General features: G+C 37.1%; 1 protein-coding gene across 4 annotated transcripts in view; it reads right to left on the minus strand.

Moving 5' to 3' along the window:
* Nucleotides 1–21,775, minus strand: part of bcar3 (BCAR3 adaptor protein, NSP family member) — a 64,628-nt gene that overhangs the window by 38,135 nt on the left and 4,718 nt on the right. The window contains exons 2-3 of one of the 4 annotated variants that reach the window (XM_042729526.1): nt 17,734–17,857; nt 14,282–14,396 (exon numbers count right to left, since the gene is read on the minus strand). In XM_042729526.1, coding sequence (XP_042585460.1) covers nt 14,282–14,396; nt 17,734–17,823 — 205 coding nt within the window. In that variant the 5' untranslated portion in view covers nt 17,824–17,857. Of the gene's footprint in view, nt 1–4,724; nt 4,910–6,214; nt 6,462–14,281; nt 14,397–17,715; nt 17,858–21,775 lie in introns of those variants that run through there. The other 3 variants (XM_042729525.1, XM_042729527.1, XM_042729528.1) reach the window with 3 other exon arrangements.

Consider the following 21,775-nt stretch of genomic DNA (forward strand, 5'->3'; position numbering starts at 1 on the left):
TTATAAATCTTTCCCTAAATGTACATATTTCACAGGTGATTGTAATTTTAAAGGTATAGATCACTGAAAAATGCCACATTTTTTCAGCATTTACTCACCCCCATGTCTTTTAAAATCCATCATACAAATGTTTATTGTAAAGGAAACATAAGGAAAAAAAGTCATACAGATTTAGAATGACATGAAAGTGAGTAAATGATGAACATTTTTATTTTTGGCCAAATTACACTCTAAAACTTTTGACTCTCATAAGAAGCCTTACTGAGGTAACAAGGCAATCAAATCATATTAATGTGCATTTAAACAGCCAAATAAATTTATTTCAGTGTAACTGGCTCTGGTCATTTTTTTATTGTGAAGAGATGTTTCATCATTAGCCACAAGAGTCTTTAAATTAAATCAATGCTTTTTAATTACACCCATTGTCTAGGTTGGATGAACTTGAGTCAGGTATAGTCACAGACAAAAGAAATCTCCAGTCTTACTGATTTCATCAGTGCTTTTTTTAACTTTATACTTTTAAATAATTAAGAACCACTGAATGCCTTTTTTCTTTAATTCAGCTACTTTTACCTAGATTTTTATTGACACAGTCCCCTTAGTATAACCTAAGTACAAGTTTTTCTCTGTACAAAATGATGTATGGTTATAGTTTAGAAGATATAGCTGAAGTAGCAATGTCTAATATTGTTTAATCTATTAATAGCAGCAACGTGTAACATGGACACTATAATGTAAATTGTCCCTGTTATTTGTAACTCTTACATAAAGTACTCTGTGTAATAGGAATCTGAAACATAAGTGATTTCCCTGCTCTCAGCCCAGGTCAAAAGGCCACTGTAGGCTAACATGGTGTCTAAGAGCTCTGCATGGTGTAATTTTCAACATTTCAGCATGCAGTGAGGCAGAGAGACAGCTGTCAGCCCTGCAGAAATGCAGAAACGAGTCCCCTGTGGCTCTAGATTACATATGCTAAACAATTAAACCATTAACTTTCTCTTCCTCCCCAGAGGTCATGAATATGCAAAATGCTCATTAAATGGTTCTTAATTAATTCTTTGCTCTTCTATTATCTCTTTAGACTCCCTTTGATTATCTAGTTCTCTCTCAAGTGCTTGTTTTATTCTAGACTGACATGCCATCATATGACCTAACTCTAAAGTGTCAATCACAGTAGCCCATTCTCTGTCTCTCTGTCTCTCAATACTGCAAAGCACAGCTGGTTGCTGGCTGACATCATCCTCTATATCAAACACTTATTTGCCTTGGGCTAATACAATGTCATGTCTGGGAATGTTAAAGTGTCTTTGTTCTCCATGAAAGCCATTATCTTATTCTTTTTTTCGACTGGCTTGGACACACTATAAAGATAATTACCCCCAAAAAAATCTGTCATCATTTATTCACATCATTTATTCCGAAATGTTGGAAAAATGAAATGATGCTTTTAAATATGAAACCAAACCACCAGTAGGTGGCGGCAAGTCACTGTCTTAATGAGTGAGTCACTGATTCAACCAGTTCATTCAAACGGCTAATTCATTCAATAAAGCACGTGACTGTCTTTAAGAATGGCTCACTGAATCATTGACTCAAAATGCTGAATCATTTAGTAATGAAACATCACTGTGTGTTTCTCGGAGAGGCACAACTGTTCTGCCGTGGCTTTGCTTAGAACTATTTTCGTTAGCAAAACGAAAAATACTGTGTCTAAAATGTAAGTCAGGTAATATTAACTACTTGTTAATTGAACTTCTGTTATCGTTAGGGGGGGCGGAGTCAAAAGTAAAAAAAAATATATTATATTATTTTTATATTAATTTAAGCAATTATTATCAAACAATTATATATTTATTTAGTAACATAAATATATCTTAGTAGAGTTTTATAATTAATTATCTTCTTGTCGATCCACCAGTTCACATTTACAACTGCGTGTTTTTGAAAAAAGGCAAATTCATTATCTGCCAGCAGGTGGCGCTCATCTCCAGGAATATAGCTGTTTCCCCAGTAACCACAGTAAACAAAGTAACCTTGATATTTGTTGTTGTGATTATTCATATAATGAGGTTTGGCTCATACAAATTACGGGAGTTTTACCGGAAGCGAATGTAGCAATCCGGCTAAAATCTGGCCAGTGGGTTTTTTTTTTTAAAATAGAAAGATTAAAAATATGGGAAAATATTTAAAAAGGATGATAGTGGGATTGAATGATAAAATACAGGAGAATCCCGGGAAAAACGGGAGGGTTGACAGGTATGGTTTGGTCGTGTGATGTTGCTTAACTATATCATATGTTATATAGAATATTTATCTTTTATCTACCGCAGTATGTTTGTACATGTTTGTTTCCTTGTGTGTGCAGTTGTGCCTATTAGTTTTGATTTCTCCGCAAGTCAGACAGGTGCACGAGCCTCATGTGATGTAACCTTCACGTACTGTCAATACATTATATGTTGTCAGTCACCGTTTACACTGAAAGTAATAAAATCAAAATCGTTCTCACCCAAGTTTCAGTGCTGTCCTAGTTATTTGTTTGTTGTTAATGTTTTTAATCAGGTTACTTGTCTGGTTGGGCAAATTCTTTCACGTGCCCCTTCACAAAATCCACTTGTCCCGGACAAGCGTTAATGTCGAGCCCTGTATATGACTTACTTTCTCTTGTGGAACACCAAAAAAAGAAGTTTATCAGAAGGTCTGAGATGCCCTTTTTAATGCAATGAAAATGAATGGGAAGCAGGGGTGTTCAAGCACTGAAAAAAAAGCTAATTTCAAGTTGTTTTAAAAGGATTATCCTGAGGCAATTATGCAAAGGTATTAAAGGGGTATAGATGTAGGAATTGTACTGGGCACAACAACAATCACAGTCAAAGTCGCACTGTTTTTGTCATACTCAAAATGCGCATGCAGTTTTCAAAGAGCTCTGACTCTCAGAGCAAAAAGGTTAAACACATGAAGGAGGAGAATTCTCTGCGCATTTCAAAACAACAAGATGACTATTCTCACTCTGGCCCTTTCACTGTCCAGCCATCCCCCACAGGAGTTGGTGGGAATCTTGTGAATAATGCAGTTCTCCTTTAATTAATTCAAACCTGCTTTTGGAACACAAAGACTCGAGTGAGAGGAGAGCATGTGTAGTGTAGGGTTTAAAGAAGTCTTAACACACAGCCATGCATCAACCAGGATGGCCTGAAGGAGTGGAGAACACATTCTGAAGTTCTTATAGAACCAACCACTAAATTTTAGAATCACAGTGCATACATAAGTTAACAGAGTAGTGCAGGTTCAATACAAGTTAAGATGTTTGATATCATGTAGATTACTGCATACAGTTATGTTTGTTTAAAGCTGTGAAGCTGTCTGAATTGTCCTTTTAATGGTGGGATTATTATAGGGAGATTTACATCTGGTTATTCTGACATAATTCCTGTGGTCATGTCCTAGGTCACGTCCCTTTCTGGTATCCCTGCATGGATCATGTGAAAGTTACCAGGTGTAGCGGCTTTAAATTGTCATGACAGAAGTCGAAAAATTGGATTATAACTTTGCAAAGACAAGGCAAGTACAGCTTTTTATCACATCTCTCATGGTTATATGTAAGCCTTGTGGCTGTATGAAGTGGCTTAAGAAGCAATATGTATTTGAAACATTTTTAAAGTACAGGAACTTTTTTGACTTAAAATATGTACTTAAAGTGCCCCCTGATAGTTAATATTACAATAATTTAACAACAATCACATGTTCACGGTTCTCTGATGTTGAATAATGATCACATAACATGCAGGAAAACTAATTAAATAGTTCATGATATTTAGTTTAGTTTTCTTATTCAGCCAATGGTAATATTAGTTTAATTTAAGGACCGTTTGGTTGTATTTTAAATTATTGTGAAACTGTATTGGGCCAACAGTTAAATATCCAATATAAAATGTACACTCAAAAGTCTGGGGTCAGTGAGGTTTCTTTTAAAGGGATTGTTTACTCCAAAATGAAAATTTCTGTCATTCATTACTCACCCTCATGTCATTCCAAACCTGTAAGACCTTTGTTCATCTTCAGAACACAAATTAAAATATTTTTGATGAAATTGGAGAGCTTTCTGACCCTGCATAGACAGCAACGCAACTGCAATGTTCCTAGACCCAGAAACAAAAATAACGTCTTTATTCAGCAATTCTTCTCCCCCGCGTCACCGTCTTCCACCATTTTGGAGAGTACCACGAGGCATGTGCACGCTTTCCAGTGAACGTAAACAACACTGATTACTTTCTGTTACTTTACTTGTTTTCTTTGTGCACAAAAAGTATTTTCATAGCTTTGCAAAATTGAAGTTGAGGCACTGATGTCACATGGACTGTTTACTGATGTCCTTACTACATTTCTGGGTCTGGGAACATTGCAGTTTCATTGCTGCCTATGCAAGGTCAGAGAGCTCTCCGATTTCATCAAAAATATCTTAATTTGTGTTCCAAAGAGGAACAGAGATCTTACGGGTTTGGAAAGACATGAGGGTGAGTAATTAATCACAGAATTTTAATTTTGGGTCGAACCATCCCTTTAAAGAAGTTAATATTAAGCATAACAGCAATTTCAAACATTAATAGTAAAAATGTTACACAAGAACCAAATCAGCATTAAAATGATTTCTCACAATTTCACAATATTACTGTTTTTACTGTATTTGTCATCGTTGTCATCATCATCAAAAAATAAATCTTACTGACCTCAAATTTTCAACAGTAGTACTGTAGGTCTTGAAGCAAAAGTAGTTAAGACCATTGGTCTACATTTTGTAGAGTGAGAGTTCTAGTACTTCCTCTATGACATCACTGTGTTTGTCTCATTGATTGAGGGTCCCATTATCACTGACAATAGCAGTAAAGCAACAGGAGACAAAACAGCCAAGAATGCACCATAGTTCTCCCAATGTAGACCACTCAGCTGCACACAGAGAGAGGAACATATGGGCAACAATACATCAACATCTCTCCTCCGCCCCCATGACAGACGCAACACTTTCTGCTTCAACTCGGACTCCTGTACCAGTAGTCAACAGCCACAAATCAGGCCTGAGCAGTTCATTACGCAGCCCCAGTACTAAGGCTTATCAGAATAGAAAGTATGGAAATACATACAGACTTGTGAACACACCACACGCCCATTCAATGAAGGCGTGGAGCCAGCAGTCACATCCGTCTCTCTCAGGTCTACGTGCTAAAAGTAGATCCTTTAAGATCTTCCAGTCCAATCACATGCAACACAGCTGCTACCTAATTACTGTAATAAGCATATTGAGCGGAAAACACCATAAACAAACAAACACCAAGAGCAACGATGGGAGGACAGAACGAGGCCAAAACAAAAAGGGTCCTGCTTCCTCTGCTGGATATTTTAGAAGTTATTAAGCATGTTTACATGGACAATCTTACACTGATATGCTTAATAAGATAAGTTAATCAACCACTAGATTTTCAACATTTTTATGTACTTATTCAGTATGTGCATATATGTGTACATTTTGACATTAAGATGAGAAAGAAACCAGTTTTTACATGTAGACATGATTTTGTTTTTGTTTTTTAAATGAGCTGTTTTTGATATAATAGTGTTTTGTTGTACAGGTAAACACACTCATTGATAGCTGTTCTTGTTATACATTCATATTCATAGCTTTCACTGGTACAGACTACTACAGTCAAACAATACTGCCAATTTCTGATGGACTGTTCTTTTGTTGAGAAGGAAGGGGTGAGAGGAGATGTCAAGCCCCAAACCCCCTGCTACCCATCAAGTATGTGACCCACAGTGCTATATTCAGTCTGAGAGTCAACTAGTGAGATTTGGGACATATTAATCACAAATTTATTAAAGTCCCCTGCAGTGACTACCACTTTTTTCCACATGAGCAACTCAAAAGACAACAGATGCTGCTGCTGTGAGACTTTATAACACACACACACACACACACACACACCTCTCTTAACAACATCTACTATCAGCTACTGAATGTAACACACAAAGTGTCACAGTTTGCAAGCTTAGACAATCATATTTAGCATTATTTGTTCAAAAAAACAAAATTATACTTAAAAACTACATATATGTATAACTGTGTATGTAGTCATGATAGATAGATAGATACATACATACATACATACAAAATTAGAGGAAACTTTAATAACTGTACCACAACCATTTGTATTTTTTTCCTTACCTGGCTAAAGGTTGTAGCTTCTCCAAGTACGCAAATTCTGAAATATTCTCCTTTGCAGTCTGTTAGTAAGAGTTTCTCAGTTCCACAGCAAGCATAGTGACCTAGTGCATAGATTCACACTGACTGACAACAAGTTAAGCGTGAACGACAATCCTGTTATGTTGCCACTGACCTCCCACTATGAGCTGTGCCGGTGTTTCCCAAGCAATCTTACAATCTCCTCCAAGTCCCTCTCTCTCCTGCTCACGCTCTCTCCTTAGTTCAGCCCCCAAGGGAGTGATTTAGATTTGCCAGAAACACCCTCTCCAGTGGGCGGAACTTATGGAGTCATCTCACAACTGACTAGCCGGCCCCTGCCCCCAGCAGCTCTCTCCTCTGTCATGTGTCCAGTCCAAACATTATTGGCCCTTCTTTGTTCAAGTTAACTTTTTGGACAAGTAAAGTTCGTGTTGTGTGTCAAATGAATACTGAAGATGTCAATGTTAAAACTTAAAATAGTCTAAAAATAAACTCCTCCTCTCATATTTTGCACCTAATATGGTCAACAATAATTTATTTAACTGTCAACCAATGCTTTTTCAGAAAAGGCTAATCAGAATGGCAAAAAGTTTTTTTTTTTTTGTTTTTTTTCTGTTGTCTGAGAGGAACAGAATTTCCCTTATCTTTGTCCTCAGATTCCTTTTCATTGTCAGTAGGATGATAACAAATGACAGAGGCAGAGTTCCTTCCCGAATGATTCAGGCAGAGAGATGGGGTGCGGTATGATCTGACTAAAGGCTGATGAGAGTGCGGTGATCATGCAGGTTGGTTTTGTCATTCAGTTACTGTCTGTATGTTGTGCAAAACATTGTGCAAACATCTAGAACCAAGCTAACCATTTTAATACATTTTTAGTATTGTAGGGTTGCATATATATATACCAGAAGTGCCTAAACACTAGTGCCACAACAATGAATTCACTACTAACAAAGTGTGTGCACTAGGAACACTGAAAAGGATACATCTGGATTGAAATAGGCCTCCTTAAGTTACAGCACACCTGCCTAGAGTACCATTTGTCAATTGTCAAAACCAGACATTGTCCTGAAAACAGAGATATATATCTGTCAAAGATACCACTCGAAGCACTGTTATCAATCTTCAGCTCCATGCAATTAAACATGCAAACTTTGAAATTGAGCGTTTATTATGTGACATGGGCAATAGATCACTAGAAAGGAAGAGTTATGGTGAATCTGTCAACATGTCAGCTTTGTTCAGCCCTTGAATTCTCAAGTAATGTAGTATAGACAACCAAAGATAACAATATCCATAATGAATGATAAGTCTGGCAAAACAGCTTCACATAAAGTAACACTCTAAATTCTAATTGCACATCAACAACAGTAACCGTTTCAACTTTTTAACTTGCTTTTAATAACAAGGTCTTCTTCGCCTTGACTTGTATTCTCTCATTATTCCATGCTTTTTTTGTTACTTTCGCATATTCTGTCAATAACATAAAGTAGTCCTGCCTGCTGACTGTGATGTCAATATCTCTACTGTGGTATAAACAGTATTGCACAATCTCTAGTGCTTGACACATTTCTACCATTTCATGGCATTTACCGTCATGCCATAATGCCAGTGACTGAGAGGAGAAATTCTTTGCTTTAATCTGATGATCTCATCACCTTAGGCACCTTGACGTGGAGTCAGACCGCCTGACTGGACCTATACAGCCTCCAGCTGAGCAGTTTTGACTGGAGGAGGACTGGATTCAGTAATTTGACTAGTAGCTCACAATTCAAACAGGTTATAGAAGACACAATTACAGACAAATGAGAACAACTCAAACATAGTTGTTTGTTTGTAATGGTCTGATGTATTCTGACCTCAGTGGGAACAATATTTACCATTATAATATTTAAAGCAATAATAAAGTTTCTGTGAAATCAGTTTTCATGATATATATATATATTTTTTTTTTCCATACACTTTAATATTGTTATCAATTCATTGGTACAAATTATTTTAAAGGTAAAAAAAAAAAAAAAACTATTTTCCTACATTTCTCTGAAACTCTTTAGGTGACATGAATTAGGAAAATTATAAAAATTAAAATGACAATTACATCTTGAATAATTCTGTTTTTTTTTTTTTTTTTAAGAAGAGTGTCCTTATTGGAATGTAATTTTTGCAGTTGTTTTCCTTATAAATTTGTGGCAAACAACATAGCTTGTTGAGTATTCATGTGATTAATGAGTTAAGTATTAAGTTGCAGTTCCTAATAAAGTTACCAGTAAACGGACAAATAACTATTTTTACCTTGATTTGAGCTTGGTGAGCAATTTTGAAAGCAATTTTGTATTGAACTATTTTATGTGTTTATGTGTTTCCATACAGGAACAGAAACACATGTGAAATGGAATGCATCAATATGAGCACGACAAATTCTGTGTCTCACAAACAGTCACAGGAAGTTTCCCTTCGAAGGGATATAGAGCTCATCTATTTCTGCCTCTCTCTCCTACTGGTTCCACCCAAGGCTGAGAGTTAGAGCAGTTATCAAAGTATGAAATGTTATCTTGCCCCATTCCACAACACGTAATCATCAAGCCAATGTTTTCAACAAGAAAATAAGAATTTCCTCTCATGAGCGATTTTCTGAATCATAAAATCGTTGACTGTAAATAATGGAATAATCATCATTCTTCGCTGACTTTTACAGATTTTATCAACTGAAATAAGATTTTAAGTCTTTACACAGTGATTATTTGTGCAAGCATAATTTCTTTGTGTATCATGGGAGAATAACTAAAAAGCCTTATTAAACTGTGTTATTGGATAAAACCATGTTTAAATGTTAGCAATAACTTGCCTCATTCTTGCCAGCTTTATCTTATGCCCTGTGCCTCAGATAAACATGATGTGGAATCTGCTTGTCATGACTGGTATTTTCCAACACTGGCAAATAGCTTCTCAACAGTGAGCACCACTACATCTGACCTGTCGGTTTACAGTCTAGCTGTCATCAGATGGAGTTAAGCTGCCACTTATACATGGTCAAGCACGGTCATATTGATGGACTAAGTGGCCACTGGTGACTGGTTGTCCAATTCCAGCCCCACATTCTTTCTTATGTAAGTGTAACTCTATTCCAAGTCCCTGGATAAATATGGCTAGTGAAAGTAAAAGGGTCTTTACTAGGAAGGAGAATTGATATAGACTGTATTCAGAGTAGACAACATATTTCATATTCAAATTCATGTTAAGCTCCCATCTAATTTCCACAACTTTCTGGAGATTTTATAAACAGGAAATTTATTAAGATGTATTCTTCTATATTTAAGTCTCCTGCTATTTAAGTCTATTTAAAAAGGTAGACTCAACCTATTTTACTTCCATGTGACATATTTCAGAGTTTTATACATATACATTTTTTATAATTATAATTTTATACATCAGGATTGTAAAAAGTGATTTGGTTAAAATAGAAAAACTAAAAAAAAAAAAAAATGAGGGCTTGATGATTTCAGCCAAACAAGGAAAGCTTCATCAGAGGTGGAGTAATTTTTGATTATACATAATCCAAAGACATTTTTAACATCTTTTTTTCTTTAAACTAATGTGCATTGATGAATCATTCACATTAAGACCAGGAACATGCATTAACAAAGTAAAAAGATTTCTTGAAATCCTCAGATGTTTTTTTTTTTTTTTTCCATTAATGCATTTTGTATTTTTAGAATAAATCAAATGTGGCATCTGCTCTGAGTCAAGTCTTTTGGGCATGTTGTCGAACTTGGCAAAATGCTAACAAATCCCTCCTCCTAAACATATTTAAACTCAGAAGAGTAATGGACACTTTCTACAGGTGACATTTGTCTAGCAGACAAGAGAGCTTAATGCAGGTATCTGAAAAGCTTTTTAACAGAGCAGCAGCAATGACTACTTTACGACCCAGTATCATCCTTCATGAAGGATATATTTTGGACATGTATTAAATTTCAAAACAGAGGTTTTTTTAAGAGGGGCCCAGCTGTCGTTCTGGCTGAGAAATGTGTTTACATTTATGAAATGCTGGCACAGAGCTGAATGTGACTGAGGGGTGACGGAGCTGATGCCAGCTCTATACTCTCACACCCAGTATGAGCGCAAGGACAGGGAAGAGTTTCCCACAAAACGCCCAAGAAACGCCCAGAATATATCCAAGAGACACCCTGGGCTTTCACCTAACTGTGATTTAGTTTTCTCACGTTTTCTCACAAGGCTCAGCCCTGGCTCACAAAATATTTAGAATTATGCTGCTTTTTCTAATGCTTATGCTGGATTAGGTTTTACAAAGCACCCAAAGTGCTTAATGAAAGAACTGCATAATTGGGATTTAATTTGAGCGTATATCCACTCTGTAATTCAACCATTTTTCTGCTTAGTCTTAATCATAGTTTCTGCAACAACAAAACATATACTGGATAATAAATAAAATAATAAGAAACAAAATTATGAAACCCACATAGAAGGCATTGCTGACCTTGGAGTTTATGTAGCTCAGAACTGCTTATGTATGGAATTTTATATACTGTATGGTGGCATCCCTTTGAATGAATCTGCAATCTGCACTGAGAGCAGGGAAGGCAGTGAGCCAACCACCCATTTAATAGCATGCTTAATTTAATAGCAAACTCCAGGCCTTCTATACAAGAGCAGCCTGTCATCATTGCACATCACTGCAAATACATGGAGTACTGTGTTTATGCATTGGCACACACTTTTCAACTACACAAAAAGCACCAAATAAAATAGTGCCTTAAGCTAAATGACTACTGGAATAAAGAAAAAAAACAAAAATCATCATTTAGACATTTACTTGATCTCAAGTCATGTCAAACCTGTACGTTTCTCTTTCTTCTAGGAAACACAAAAGAGATGTTTTGGAGAATATACAGTCTGTTCTTTCTCCTACAACAAAAACAGTGATTGTCAAGCTCCAAAAAAGTACAGTTCATATATGAACCATAAAGTAGTCCATATACAAAACAATCATGTGGCTTTAGAAGTCGCACAGACCACTTTTTTGGTCTTTTTGCTTACAGATGATACAGGTTTGGAACAACATTAGGGTGAGTAAACAAATGACAGACATTTAGTTTTTGGGTGAACTGTTCAATTAGGAATGTAATGCTTTAAATTTAGCACTTTAGCAGATTGAAATGCTTGGGAGGTTGATTTCAAATAACTATAAAAGTGAAAGGGTAGAGGGTAAAAACTTTGAAGGACATAAAATAGTAAATTGGTTGTTACTGGAAATAATAGTTTCAATAAATGTATGCATTTTTCAGTATAAGATTCAAAAACACATCTGTTAAAATAATATTGCAGCTGTCCAGGAAAAAACAAGATATGTTTCACAGGGCTGCAGCGGTGGAGATTTAACCTCTTTGGTCTGAGGAAGGTGGTCTATGAAATTGTGTGTGCAACATTTGCATTTCTCACAGGATGTGAAGGCTACAGGAGTTGAATTGAGATTCTACTAGAATGGGATGTTAAAGGTGTCGAACCCGGTTTAATCAGACCACCTATTGAGTCCTCAAACAGCCAAAGCATTTCAGGGAAACAATGATTGTTGTCCTCAAGCATGGGACCATGCCAGTAGAGACCAGACGTCTTTTAACCACTGACAGTAAGTTTTTAGACTGCTTAAAGCTTTTGCTTATGCTGTAATCCTTTGTAAATTTGTGTTACAGACTACTTGATTTGTAATATTAAATAACCCAAGCTTTTGTTCAAAAGCTGTTCAGCACTATTCCTATTGGTTACAAAACATAAAAACCATTTTATTTGCAAAGTCGCTGATCCAAGACATCTAATTCAACAGCCCATTTTCTAAAGTGTCAGAGTCTCTATAGCAATGGAGTCGAGACAGTATGTTATGCCTGGGAAATGAGCCTCGGCCCGTCAGCCCACTGTTTGTATGTGTGTGTCTTGACATGCTTTTTAAGGACTTAATTACACACAGTGGAGGGGTGCCCCCACAGCAATGCTGACTGCCGGGATTGCGGGATTTGTGAAAGAGTTTTTAATCACCTGGCAGCTCCTGCACACAGCAGCGTGTGTCTGCTCCTCCTCTACATAGACATGCATCTGTGTGTCTGTTTGATTGAAGGTTAGGGGTGGCAGTGTTGCCAGATTTTTCTAAAAATATAAAACAAGCCCAGAAAAAGTGACCTGCCTCACTAAAATAAGCAGCAAGTCAGTTTCTGTGCTCTTGGTGATGGGTGGTTGGTGGTAATAGATTAAGGAGAATTCCTTATTTCGTTAATTTTATTTAATATAGAAAAAAAAAACTTCTTTTTTTTTTAAATAATTTATTTTAAAAAAATTTATACTTTTACAAAAAAAATGTTTTATGCATTCAACTGCCCATTTAGATTAACTGGGTAAAAGGTCTTTTTTTCTTGTAAACTATGGCGATTAATGATAAAATGTGAAGTGTGGCTTGATTATCAGATGGAAAGTTTTTTCATGATAGTTTTCAGACATACTTTATTGTAATATGTGGGGCAAGCGCTATCAAATACGTGATTGTATTTCGCAAATAAACCCCATAAGAACACAACCCGCAACTGCCCATATTTATAAGAAACTTTATTAAATCTATGACAATGTGAAAGAAGTAATTTTTATAAGAAGCAATTATTACTTAAAAATCCATGTTGTTTCAAAGTAAAAAAAATTTTTTTAAATTGTGACCGTAAAGCCCCCCATAAGCAACTTTGCAATGAATGTACTTGTGCTAATAATTGTCTAGCTATAAAGTATGTAATCCAACTCGTGTTCATTGAATACATTAAATTATACAATTTTCACTATGTTAGTAAGGCAATGTTTAAATTGTAAGGATAACGATTTGTTTTTTGTTTTTCAAGTCAATGCTAAAATAAGCAGACATGGCAACTCTGAGGGGCGGATAGTCTGATGTTAGGATGTCTTTGTGTGTGAGTGTGCGGAAGCAAGTCCATTCATGACTCACTATCAGTGTTGACAGTAAATGCTTCTTATGTTTCTTAGTGTTCTCTGACGAGCCGTTATCTCCATAATTTTAGCATGCTGATTAGATGCATATCACTTTCAAGGTTTCGAGATGACTCCTTGAAGATCTTGAGGATAGCATAATTATGTTTGTCTCAGATTAAAACTTTTCCACCAAGCTGAGCTGGCAATGAGTTTACTACCATTATACCCACACAATACTCCACAGGGAGATCTATCCCATACGCCAATGCTTAGTTTTGTGAGCTAATCCCTGTTGATTTGACCCCATATGCATGTGTCCCCGTGCATGCAGCCTGAACTGCTCTCCCACCCTACGTATAGCCTTGCTGTGATTAACGAAGCTCTTCAGTGTCGGGCTCTACGCATGGACAGACATGGTCACAGGCTGTCCAGTAGAAGCAGGACTATGGAGCAGCAGACTCAGCCCAGCCAGAGAAAACATCCACAAAGAGATAAGCTCCTGCTTCTGTTTTCACCGCTGTGGTTTATGAGGAGGTGTGTGCATGGAGAGAGATACTTTAATTGCTGGTTTAGTTCTTGAGTTTAATGATTCTGTTACACCTTTTGTATTTTAAAAAGCCCTTAAAAATAGCAGAAGGCAAGTCAGTTCAGTAGCCACCCCTTGAGCAGCTATCGTCTATGTTGGCAATCAACAAATTCTGAAAAAAATATGTTAGTTTCCACAAAACTATTAAGATAGAAGCACAACTGTTTTCAACATAATAAAAATGCTTCCTGAGCACCAAATGAGCATATTAGATTTCTGAAGGATCATGTGACATTGATGACTGAAGTGATGCCCGCTGAAAATCCAGCTTTGCCATCACAGGAATGTGAATTTATTTTAAATTCTAAAAACAGTTATATTAATTTCTAATACTATTCCACTTTATTACTGTTTTACTGTATGTTTGATTAAATAAAATCAGCCTTAGTGAGCATGAAATACTTTTTTCAAAAACATTGAAAAATCTTACTAACCCCAAACTTGTAAACGGTAGTGTACTTGAGTGGGAAAAGACCGGGACTAACCTCTTTTTGTTTCACGCTCTCGCAGCACTTGGATACTGGAGAGAATGTGGATGCGATGGAGATGACTTTGGACCCCCATACCCAACAGATCCATCTCTGTAAGGTGCAGCAAGTCCTAAAGAGAGACAAAAACACAGAGTTGAAGTGGTTTAAATGTGTGGTGAGAATGACAAGGGCTATGACTAATGGCCATCTATCATTCACACACAAAAACAAACATCAGAAAAGTGTATGGTTTAAGCTGGCGGTGTGTCATTATGGCCGGTGCTTCACCATTCCTCAAAGTCAGGCCTTGTGTGGCTTTCAAAACGATGCATTCCTTTTGCTTCTGACACAACAAAAACGCACGGCTATGTTTTAGACGGCATCTCTGCTTTCATTGTTCCTGGCAGGACAAAACAAGAGCTGTTTAATTGAAGGTTATGTGCTATTTTCTGCTGTTTAGTATTTACAGTCCACATGCCAAAGCATTCCTTCCAAAATAAACAGTAACAAATGTGCTTTCACAACATATTGGGTTATTTGGGACTGCCCGTATTTTCTCAATGCAACTAAAATTGGTTTGCTCAGATTTTTGAGGCTGCATTCCAATTTGCATACTATCCATCCTAAATATGCAAGATTTTAATTTGTTTGTCTTGAAGTTAGTTATTTCTGTGGATTGCATCTATAAGAACGTATCCGTTCATGGAAATGCCAAAGATATCGGTACACAGGAAAAAACATAAATTGAAGAAAGAATTTTCACTCAGAAATTGCTAGTAAAGATCAATATTTATTACAAAGAAAAAGCATGTAACATTGAATTAAACATGAAATTTTGAAACAGAAAGACTGCAATCCTGAAAGCAAGATTTCCTACTTCAACTCGTTCTTGTAAATTGTTCTCCAATAATTTATTTACAACTTCTCTGTTTTTACTTTGCTAAACGTTATTTTAAACATTTTATACTACAAGTATAATATTGTAATGCCTGAATATACTTACTATATCATTTAAAATGACCAATAAAAAGTTTTAGTATATTATTTTTAATAAAGAAAAAAAGAGAAAAAATGGGAATCTTAGTGCTGTTCATTCTCATTATTCAAAGGCCTTTACCAAGTCATTCGTTAAGTTTAGCTATGAGGATCCGTGTGAAATCTGTTGTGCTGAATTGGTGCAGTGAGGTGAAGCAGTGTTGATCTAACTTTGGAGTAACAGATGCATGCTGCATTGCTCTCTTTGTGTGTTTTATCTCGTCTGCTCCAATGGTTTCATCGAATGGATTCTACCCAGAATCTCCTACATCAGCAGCAAGTACTCTTTCCCACTGCCATGTCTCTGTTTTTACAGGCTAGTTTGGGGAAGCAGAGAGAGGGTGGTGGACAGGGACGGACAGAGTGGCAGACACAAAGAAAGTCAGTGAAAGGCCAGAGTGTGGGAGAGAGAGGGGGAAGAGATGGAAAACTAGGGGATAACATGCTGGTAAGGGCCTATTGTTCTTCTGCCTTCAACCCACATCTAAAACCCACAGCTAAATCTAACAAGCCATGATAAAGCCTCTGCACCCTCAACTCTTTATTTACCATGTGTGATCTCGTATCAGTCTCTCATGCTGAGACTTCAAAAACATGTCACGAAGCATGCAGCTTTTCAGACACCTCCTCTTGAGTGGGCAGGTAGATGTAAGAGATGTGCTACTTTGTTGTTGTTTTGGCAGAAGGTTTGTAGATCTTAAGCCATTGATTAAGCCATCCTATGAAATGGGTGATTTGCGTGCATGTGTGTGTGCCCATGACTCATAATCTAAGCATTACTAGTTGCCCTTATAAAAACTTCCCTGGTACAGTGATGATATCAAATGACAAATCTATGGTACTTTGATATGATAATAGTGATGATGGTACTAAATGCAGGTTTGTGCACTCTGAATTTAACTGACAGTGTTTTTGAAATTCTAATCAAATTCCTGAATTTTAATAAACTTGATGCTGAATTGAAATTTAAAACGGATTTTATGGTTTTATATAAATGTGTGTTTGTAAGTCAAACATATTAGTCACTCAAATCAGTTATAAAATAAAGGGAAAACACCTCTTTCGTCATTGGTTAAAGTGGTAATGGATAGTTAATAGCTGTTTTATTGGTGCTGTTCTTCATTCAGGCTTTACCCTGCACTCCATTAGTGAGTTGAAATCACTGAAATATGATTCACCGTTAATGTGCATTGCACAGAGTAATCAGTGAGCCTTTAATGGACATGTACTGTAGTTGTCTCAGAGTCAACACTGCTGTTGTTTCTGATCCACTGTTCGTTTCTTTCTTGGCAGTTGAGTGTTTTTTTTGTTTGTTTGTTTGTTTGTTTTTTCTAGTATTTCTAGAAAATAGGGAGCTGGTTAAATTGTAAAGTGGATACTTGTGTGGAAGACAGTAACCTATACATCATGTTATTTGTGGAGCATACAATGAATTATTTCAGAGCAACTGGACTTCTTTATAGGGCACTGAAAATGAGCCACCTGGGGCTCATGTTGTGTGTGACAGGTGGTGATCAAAATATTTCCATCGCATACAACTATCATGGTTCTGACTAGAATGAAAATTATGTTTTGAGGTGCAAATGCATTAATGTACGGGTGTCCAATCCCGCTCCTGAAGGGACACCTTCCTGCAGAGTTCACCGGCAACCTGTTTCTTCACAGCTAATGGGAAGTTTTTAGTTATCCTGAGGATCTTGATTAGCTGGTACAGGTGTGTTAAATTATGGATGGAGCTAAACTCTGCAGGAAGGTGGTTCTCATGGAAATACATTGGACAACCCTATACTAATGTAAATGGGATGCCCAAAAATTAATCTGAAATGGAGAATAATAAGTATTAAACTATGTTGGACATAAACCTTTAAAAAACTCTCACTCTCCTCCTGAGTATTTGAAAAGTTACACCAGGAAGTGAAGATAAAAAGTAAAGTACAGTATGTGTGCAATGTAGAGTATGTGGATTATGTGTGTGGTTAAAGTATTTTGTTGGCAGTAGCTTAAGAAGTGAAGTTTAGCACTATAGTCAGAGTCAAGCATGCATACCTGTATCTGTAAGCCATGGAAATACTTTCAGAATCTCTGTTTTACTTCTGTTCCTGGACACACTTACATTCCAGGTGAAGTGTACTGCCAAGAGTGCATGGTTGAAAATGCAGATGTCAGATCAGCTGGTCTAAATTCAGTGAGATGCGTGCTTTTAGATTTCACTTTTCTGTAGGGTTTGCTGCTTTTCAAAGCTCACTTTGACTGACTGCTCTATAAGTTGTTTATGATTATAAATAATAAAGAGAAGCTCACAGACAGTCATGCAATTTCAAATAACTGTGTTTGAATAATTGCATGGTACAGTGTGCGGTATGCAGCTCTGCGTACATGTGTGTATAAGCATGTGCATGTATGTCTAAACTCACAGTGTGTGCTGACTTTACCTCCACTCCATCATATTCTTCATCGAATAGCGTGCAGTACTGAGGTAGCCCCAGCTGACTTAACCATTTCGAGATGGACATGTGCTTCATGATGGAAATTTCAAAAACCCCTCTGTATGGAAGGCTGGAAGAAAAGCAAAGCATTATTTGCATTAATATTGTGATTTACTGAATACTGTTTTCAAACAGACCAGAGATCAATTTTGGGTCATGTCCCACTGGTCCAATCCACATCAGGTTTTTTCCTATATAGCATGATGAGTTATCTGACACATGACATTTGAATCATTATTGAGCCTTCCCTTCAGACAAAAATAAAACAAATTGTACAGAATCATCTGCCCTCAGATTTGACAGCTCATCCTGGAAACTCATATTACGGGGTTGCAACATTCTGTCTGCACATTATTCTTTCTCAGGGAACCCTGGGGTTCCACAAAAAGAAAGTACATGGTACTTAAGGTGAGCAATGCAGTCCTAAGAAATCTAATAAACAGTTTGAACGGTTTCATTATGATTAAGAAGTGATTCACAGTGCATTTTTTGAATGAGTGTGTGCATGTGTGATGGGTGGAGCACATGTGCATAAATGCATATGTGCAATTTGGATGTGTGCTTGACTCTGAATATCCTCCCTCTTACTGACTGTGAAACCGCAATATGGATTTATGGTGTTGGCGTAGGCTTTAATTACTATATGAACCAGCTCCCCTTAGTTTAATAGCTTATTTATGATAAGGCAGCATACCCCTTTTCTCCTTCAAAAACTCTTAAGTATGATTGGTCACATCAACAGACGTTTCTCTTCTAAAAGACATAATCTGTGTGGGCAGTTATGCACAGCTCAGAAAGATGTATGTCTTCTTTTTAAAGGCATGAATTCTAACACAAACAAATGACCAACAAAATGCAGAGGAACTGAATTATTAAATAAGTTGGATGAGGCAGCAGAGTGTTTTTTCAAATCTTGGCATGATATGTCCAATCATTTAAAAGATCACCCAGAGAGGAGGCCATTACAGTTATTAGTATGTGAGTGTGTGTGTATGAGAGAGAGAGACAGAAAGAGTGTGTATTTATAGACTGTATGGGCTCAAGTTAGAGAGCAGAAGACCCTGTCACCTTGCCTGAGAGAAGTGCTTTGTCAAGGGTTACTCCTGCCAACAAAAGAATCCACTTCACAAATCATACAACTAATCATACCCTAAACATCATCACATGCTTTATTTAGTACCTCATCATGACAGGGACATAGATTCAGACAAGCAATATGACTGCATATAATATTGCTTCTACACAACTGCTCCTTGAACACACTATTTCCAGTTAGTCTATTTCCAGACTCACACACTTATTTTATTTCTGCATGAATTAGTGTGTTTCAATGAAAGAGTTGAAGAATTTATTAATTGACTCACTCACAAACACACTTGTCACCCCCTACTGGAATATCCATGTAACTTGTATCAAGTTCCACTGTTGTAACTACACCTGTTGTATGCACTGTTGTAGTTATTATTACTCATACTTCAGTATGAGCAATAAAAATAGCAATATTTTCTTTAATAAGCAGCATTAATTATATAGTGAAACATTTCCTGTTTGTTCTCCCCCTGCATTGATGAGACATCCTTGAGCCTACAAATGACAGTAAATTAAAATATGATTTGGAGTGGGGAGGATATTTGGGACATTATATTACATTTCAGTTTCTAAACTCAATAGTCATCTGTCAGCTTCAACTATCTTGTTTGTGAACCCTGCAGTATTTCATTTCACAAATGCAGACGTGCACCAGTTAGAAAGATCCTGATGTCCCTGTTTTCCCAGCAATCAACTTTCATCCACTCTCACACAATGGGCAATAAAAGCAGCTGTGGAAGTGGTGGAACATGGCTCATAAAACACTGCTGGGGCAATACAGCATAAAAAGTTGCAGTTAATCCAATATAGCTCACAGGCCCAGCTGTGCTCGCAGTCGGCAGCCCATCCCTGGGGTAAAGCAATCAGAGGAGTAGCTTGTACAATTGTGGGGAGGTTTATTTCTGTCATGAATGTCAATGCCCCTGTGGCAACATGAAGAGATGTATGGCGGGTCTCACACCTTAGAGGACAGGTTGTTTGGCTGACAAGAGAAGACTGACTGTCCTTGGAGCACTTAAACCAAACAAAATGCCTTTGTCTTTAATCAAGTGATAGTAGATGCGGTTTATGTGATATTCAAGCCATTAGCTTCACAGTTTAAATTATATTCAAGCCATTAGCATCACAGTTTAAATTATATTCAAGCCATTAGGTCCAATACACAGCTTGCTGTTTAGTTTCAAGCCATTAAAACTATTCCACTTAGCCATTTGTACAATTAATATATTCACTGAACAAACTAAAAGTAGCTTTTAGCCTTTTTTTTTTTTTTTTTTTTTTTTTTTTTTTACAGATTTATTTATTGTACAATTACGTGAAAGAATTGTAAGCTAAATGTGTTAATGTGACCCAAGTGGATTTGAAATAAAGTAAACAAACAGCATGTAGAACATGACAATCTTTCAGTAATTCTTCCACATTAACATACAAATAACTTAATTGTTTATATACTACATTATTTTTGCCTCATGTAATGAAGCTGAAGGTGGATACCCTTTCGGAAGCATGATGATGATGATGATGAAGAAGCACAGTTATTTGGCTGATCCAATCTTCTTAAAAGCCGTTTCGTAGATACATCCTTACATGGCTTAATCGCATTTAGGGTTTAGTATGCACACGCACTCACATATCAATGTCATATATGCCTGTGAAGCTTTACCATCAATAGAGTGCAGAACAAGAACATGTACATCATATTCAACATATTCTTCCTGCACTCCTTTAAAGGTGCCATGTGTAAAAATTGAGGTAAAAATATCCAAAAAATGACCTACATGCATCAAAAGAATGAGAAGAAATAAGGGCGATGATGTCATTAAAAAAATGTCAAGTTATAGTGCTGCAGAGATATCAACCTTAATTAGCATTAGCATTACTAGCCACGGCCCGACAGGTGTCGTAATACCAGTTTCGGCCATGGGAGGCGGTATGCGGGCAACATAACCACCAGCCAACCTGCAATACACGAATAACTCGCACGGCTTGTGGGCGTACTTGAACCTGATGTCAATCGTGTGGAAGGTACAGCCCTCTACTTCGTTTCAGTTCAGGGAAGAGAGCGGAAGGATGGCTGAAGCCCTTGGCAAGAGACACCTACCACCACCACCCGCTACAGGTAAACAACCGCGCTCGGAATCACAAATCAAATCCGATAAGAAAAGGAGCCGAACCAGAGTAAACTTCGGCACTGCTTTCGATCGCTGGAGACAACTGATGGACTTGAAAGAAATGAGGTTCGACTCCGAACTTGCAACATTTCTTTTGGATTGGTAAGTAAGATGCTGTTAGTATTTCGCTAGAAGTTTGTTTTATATGTTTGCGTATTTTTTTCGGGAAGTTATAATATAGAAATGTATCGAAGCCTGTTCGATAAACGTGCTAATGTTAGCGATGGCTAACCGTAGCTGCGTTTGATAATTAGCTAGCTATAACTTACCCACAGATCCGATCCGGTTTTCACCTGTTATCTACCAAAGCCCGTCTCTACCAAGCTGATGCTAAAATGTAACATTACCTAAGAAGCTTGAAATGTCTTCGATGATAATGAACCCGAGAGAGAGAGAGAGAGAGCGCCCCGGCCGCGCGCGCGCACTCACTCACTATATTCAGAGCGGTCAAGTTTTTGAAAGCGTGTGAAAAGAGTCAGTTGCGTGTGTCTCACGGTGAATGCTTGAGAGTTGGCAGCTCTGGTTACGTTGGTTGGCGCTAGCTTGGTCAACATCAGCTGTCTGATGTTGACCAATGATGTTGACAGAATGCTGTCTGTCAAATTAATTTAATTCAAATAATGTGTATATACAACTCAAAATGTAATATGAACAAAACGAATATGAACATATTCACTGGTAAAGGTGAAGGGGAGTAGCTTGAAGATGTCATGTTTCAAAATCACTTG

Source organism: Cyprinus carpio, chromosome B8, assembly GCF_018340385.1.
Source record: "Cyprinus carpio isolate SPL01 chromosome B8, ASM1834038v1, whole genome shotgun sequence".
NCBI classification, from domain to species: Eukaryota; Metazoa; Chordata; class Actinopteri; order Cypriniformes; family Cyprinidae; genus Cyprinus; species Cyprinus carpio.